At 38.7% G+C, this 5,850-nt stretch overlaps 1 protein-coding gene across 1 annotated transcript in view; it reads left to right on the top strand.

The window, feature by feature from the left end:
• Positions 1 to 5,850, top strand: part of LOC107094073 (transmembrane protein 56-B-like) — a 34,112-nt gene that overhangs the window by 14,052 nt on the left and 14,210 nt on the right. The window contains exon 3 of the mRNA XM_015389480.1: positions 2,877 to 2,966. Within this exon, the coding sequence (XP_015244966.1) occupies positions 2,877 to 2,966 (90 nt within the window). The remainder of the gene's footprint in view (positions 1 to 2,876; positions 2,967 to 5,850) is intronic.

Raw genomic sequence — 5,850 nt, 5'->3', positions numbered from 1 at the left:
ACAGGACCAATTGTCAAAATTTTGGTGTCGATCATTCGATTTCATCCTGGACACTACAGAAAATGGGCTAAAAGTGTTAAAAACCGGAATTCTCCTTTAACAGGAAGAAAGCTCCAGCAGAACCAGGCTCAGTGTAAGCGGCCATCTGCTGAGACCGACTGGGGTTCAAGGAGACAGAAGCAGAGATACAAAAAGCAGCTGTAAAAGGCAGCCCTGTCCTGGAAACACACAGCCAGGCAGACGAGCTCCGAGCCAGCTACGATTTTAGAGGATGAAGAGAGCACATCCAGTCAATCAGAGTCAGAGAAACAGGAGTACACTGGAAAACAGACCAATCTCCAACATTTGAAAACAAAGGTGTTGATGGCAGCAGCACAGCTGATGTTTCTCTCCTGGATGGAGTCACACACTGCTGCGGGACTATAACCTGCCCTTCACCCTGACACCGTCGCGCTTTAGGTGTGCGACAGCCTGAGTGAATACTTTTATATGGAGAGAAAAAAAAACAGCGCTCAAAATTAATATGAGAGGAAAAATAATAGGAAAAGGTTGATTTAATTGAAAACTGCTTTATTAAATCCAAATCAACAGTCTAATGTAGAGGATGCTCACTATTCTTCTTAATGCTCTCCCTTTTTAAAAGTATTTCTTTGTGTAGAAACTCTCCAGAATTTATTAAAAGTTGCATTGAGCTAAAAAGGGGACAAACTGGAAGTTAATGTGTTTAAGAATAATAAAAAAAAAAAGAGAGTTTTGTGAAAGATTAGAGGCTGTCTGGGAGTGGCCTAGTTAAAGCCATCTGTGCACCTTTCGCTGTGCAGAGGTTCTCCATCCAATTCGACTTAGCTTGAGTAATTCTCTGATTTGGAACAAAATGTGGAAAAAATGAGTAACTTCACATTGAAAGGTACAGATGAATATAATATAACATAATACATTTATTTATCCCTAAGGATAAATGCAATAAACTTAATTCACACAGAGGCAGATTAAATAAACCAGGACACTTTAAAAATTAAAAGATAAAAGGCAAAATTGAATAAAAGCAACAATTAAAGCTTGGAGCAATTAGATTTGGTGGCATCATGAAAATAATCATTATTGCTCCTTAGAAATGACTTTTTAAAAAGAGTTTAGATGGAGAACAGCACCTGGGTTAAAGGTCGCTCTCTTTCTCAGGGTCTTTCTGGCTGGACATCAGAGGCTTTACTGCTGCAGGAATGTAAACGTTCTGCAGCTGTAACAGCTGGATCTTTAAAGTAGGGCTTCCCAAAAATTCTTTCCATAATCTCCCTCTCCCCCCCTGGAAACTAACAGACAATCCTACTAAATATGTTAAAACAAATTAGAGCATTTATCTTAATTTTATCCCTGTTCAACTATTGTTTTATGCTTGTTTAGCATAAGAATATTACCCACCATTTTTTCACCGCCGCATTTTATTCCTACTTTGTAACAAATAGTTCAGCTAACCAATTCTCTATTGACTCTCACATACATTCCTAAAGATCACTTCATGGAACAAAAGATAGATTTTTTTTTTAAATGCATTTCATTACAGCAACCATTAACTATCATTACTTTACTAATTTCCTGTTGAAGTTAATATAGTAAAAATATCATATGACCATTTAGACTTAGACTCAGCTTTATGTATCTCTTCGGATTACTTCTTCAGGGAAAATATGGTTCCAGTAGCTTATATAGAGTACAAAGAGTTAAAGCAAAAGTCCATTAAAGATAAAAATATGGCAAACAACATAAAAAGTGTATATAGTACCAAAAAAAGCATAAAGGAAAAAAAAGAAAAGTTGTAAAGTCTTTGAATCTGTTTCCCTTGGATATAAAAGTGTTTTCACAGTAGAGAGCTAGTAGTTTAAGTTGTCTATTATTTAAGATGAAATCATATCCAAAGGATTTATTCTAAATGTTGAGAATCATAATCGAGTCGATTCTTGAAATTTGAATTATTATCCATCCCTACAACTAACTGTTGACGATGATAACAGAAAAAAAAGAAATCAAACCCTTGGAAGGGCAGAGCTGGGCATGTTATCTGTTCGTAGGCCTTTCATACTAATGCTGTTGTCCACTTATAGACGTGCTCTGAGTTTTATTTAGAGTATCTTTAAAGGTCAGGAAGCCAGACTCATTCAGGGATGTTACTGTTAAAGAGGAACGGCATTTCAATCCAGTGCCCCGTTAATGAAGGTGGGATAGTACCTTCTGATGTAGTTAGCCTCAAAGTTTAGTTTTTTTTATGTTAATATCATCAGAGGTTATATTTAAGAGTAAAGTTTATAACATTTCATGATAATGAAAAAAAAATTTCCTTTTATTGCGTATTTTCTCCTTTTTTTACACCTGCCCCCTTTGCTTTTTTAATTCAAAATGTCAGGAATAGCGTTGAGTTTGAGGTTTTATACAATAGCCCAGCAAAGCCTTGTCATTCCTCACATTTTGAATTGAAAAACCTTCCTGGATGGGAAGCGAAACATCTTCAAACTTGGAAACGTAGTTTTAATGATAGCGGGATCAGGCAGTGCGGTTAGCTGACGGTTGAGCCAGTTTGGGCCAGCGCCTGCAGCCTGTGGAACGTCCCAGAGACGTGAACAGTGATAAAGTAAGAACTGTGATCCTGGTAAAGGGGAGATAAGAGCTGCAGGCTCTCAGAAACACTTCTTCTGTGACCCAGATAACCACTCCAAAGGTCAGGGAGAGGCTTTCTGGGGCCTAATTTAACACGCACATGTAAATACATGTTTCTGCAGGCGTGCGTGGCTATTTATCAAGTCCAGCTATCGGTTCCTGATTATCCGGACATGCTGACGGGACCAGTTTGTGGTTGTGATGCTGTGTGTGTTTGTCTGTTCCAGGCTGGTGTCTACTGTGCACGCCTTGATCGTTGGGCTCTTCTGTTTGTACATCCTGTGGTTTGATGACGCCGTCAACGCCAACCCTGTCTGGTAAGAGTTATGGAAATGCAGAAGTTTTTCTGAAGGGGGGAAAAAGGGATTGGTTTCTTTTATTTTAATATATCAGACTGACAGGCAATCAGGAAGGGAGGAGGAACCAGTGGAGGATTGTCAGGGAAGTAATTAAATAACGTCTACGTTGACAAAGATGGCAGTCTGGCCTTCAAACGGAGAGAAGGAAGAGGATAGGGTAGATTTAACATGTCAGTCTCCAGTGGGCGCCTTTGATTCCTGTCTCTTCTGTCTGGTTTCTTCTGCTCTTTCCCCTGCTCTGGGTTTTCTTCTCTTTTCTTTTTACTTGCGCTGCAGATATTTTATTTTGAGTTTCTATTTTTTCAGTTCTTAGCTTTCTTACCAGACTCTTTTCTTCCTCTTCTTATTCCTTCCATTTGTTTCTGTCAGTTTCACTTCCCCGGCTGCCGCTCAGACCCAAACCCAACCATAAAGACTCCTTTTCTGCATTCTCCTCCCCCTCTAATATATGCAGCCCGCCTCCCTGGCGTTCATTGTCTCTGTGTTGAGCCTGAACAGCTGATGGAGCAGAAAGGAGAGGCAGGGAAGGAGGAAGAAAAGATGGGGACACCCCTCTTCCCTCCCTCTAGCAGGTCTACCATTCATGTGTTCAGTGAACTCTGGTTGCTTTAGGAGCTTCATTTTTCTTTTGTCCTTTATTTCTTGCTAGTGGTGGGTCGTTATTGGCGTTAATCTGTCCTCACAGTTGGGTTGGGGGCTGGGTCTATATTAATGATGACCTTCACCTTGATATTTTAGTGCGGCTTTATATCTGGGGGTGAGAACGAATCAGTCTTCCAACCTGTGTAGGCGTCCTGTGAAATGATCACTGTGAACGTGACGCGCTGACAATAATGCAGCTATAAGCACAGCTCTATCAGCCAAGCTAAGCAATCTCCTCGCTCAGTGGATAACCACAAGCTGCCAGGCCATCAGAGAGGCTGATAGGCTGAGCTCGATCTCTGGGCGGCCACAGGGGACCCATCTTACAAAATACCTGCGAGGCGATCTATCATGAGGAGAATACATGACCAGCACGCCGCGGAGAAAGATGCGAAAGATGTGTGTCCGATTTTTGGAGACACTATATTGCAGGGGTAACCAATTAAAACTCAGCGGAATCAGAATAAAGAAAATCAACAACCAGTTAAAGTCTGGAGACATTTTTAATTATAATCTGTTACTTTAAACAGAATTTAACACTGAAATAATATGTGTTTTTTTTATGCGTCCATGTTATACATTGAATTTTTTATTTAAAATTTAAAATAAAAAAGCAATAGAACATTTTCCATTTTAAAATGTGTAAAAAGTGTTTTTTGAAGTGGAGAACAACAACCGTTCAGTTTGGTATATAGACAATTTACTGATTCATATATTTTATAAAACTGAACTCACCTTTTGATATATATAGTTGTTCTTTTTTCTGTCTTAATGAGAGCAGTGGGCTTTAAGCTGCCCTGCAAGGCTTTAAACCTGGGTTTGAATGGAGACTAAGCCATTCTAAAGCACATATTAAGGTGCTCATTTTGAGCCTGTATCCATATTTATTTTTGATTCTGTTCATGGTGGAGAATCCTGCTTTACAGCAGCAGGTTGAGCCAAACATACTCTCCTTCAAGCACGCCATTTCACTCTCTTAGTTTAGTTTTCCCCGCCTCTTCCAGCAGTCCACACTTTCTCTGCTCTCTTTTTCTCATCCTCTTCTCCTTCTTTCCCATCGCCCAGCTTGCCACAGGTTTGCCTGCTGTGTCTAAAAGTAGCAGCAGCAGCAACCCAGACTGACAGCAGCTCATTGGTTAATTTGTATCATTTGTATCCTGGTGCCGGAAGCTCCGGAGGGCTTTACCATATTAACAGGAGAAGCAGCGCAAGTGAAATTAGACACTGTCGTTGGACAACATGCTGTAATTTATAAATGTTTTAAATCAGGTGGGTCCGGATCCGGATCACGTTCCGCTAATTCGTGACCTCTGCTATATTGTTAAAGGGGGACATTTATAACTGGAAGTGGGACACTCTAATTTTTGCAGTAAAAATACTTCAACAAATGGTCAAAAAAAAGTATAACTGCGTAAAAATCTTAAGTGAGAAAACAAGATTACGTGTGATTTTTCAATTATATAAAAAAGTAAACCTTTTCTTTGAAATTCTGTAGGAAGCACACACATATCATTAATGCCTTTGGCAAAATTCTAATTAGTGATATTAATTCTAAAATTACAGTTAAAAAATGTATCTATGCCCACCAATATTCCTTATTGCGTTTCTAAAGCATTATTTGCAAAAACAATATTAATGATTTTGTATTAGATTTTGTTGGGGTTTTAATTGATTGAAAGTGAAAGACTTTTTCAGATTTTTGGATTAAGTCTTACAAATTGCATTCTTTTTACATTTTTATTTACAGTGGAGGGTTGCATAAAGGGAAGAGAATGTGAAATGCAATTTGGAAAGAATTCAATTTCTCACTCTGAAAAAAGGTGTTTTAAAAAAAAAAATAAAGCACAGAAAACAGCAAAGTTACTCTCAAAACCTTTTATGAATAAAACTTTTTAGTTTCTTTTTCGAAATGCATTTTTTTTAGAAGTTTCAGTGTAAAAAAATGTGTTTTATTTTTTTTTAAATAATCCTTTACAAAACATCTTTGCAACAAAAATTGAGCAAAATTTGCCCTTGATAGTAAAGGACTGTGTCATATTTTTACAGCAGATGCTTTTTGGACTAAAAGGTGGTACCCAGGAGTCAGAGGTACCCCGCTGACTCCCTTTAATCCAGAGGAGCAACAGCTCTACTCCACACTCCTCCCAGGTGTCTCCCATCCTCACAGCAACCCTACAGATAAAGCTCTTTAGTTGGTTGT

Source organism: Cyprinodon variegatus, unplaced genomic scaffold, assembly GCF_000732505.1.
Source record: "Cyprinodon variegatus isolate N-32 unplaced genomic scaffold, C_variegatus-1.0 Scaffold462, whole genome shotgun sequence".
Lineage (NCBI taxonomy): Eukaryota > Metazoa > Chordata > Actinopteri > Cyprinodontiformes > Cyprinodontidae > Cyprinodon > Cyprinodon variegatus.
This window is presented reverse-complemented; position numbering and strand designations above follow the sequence as displayed.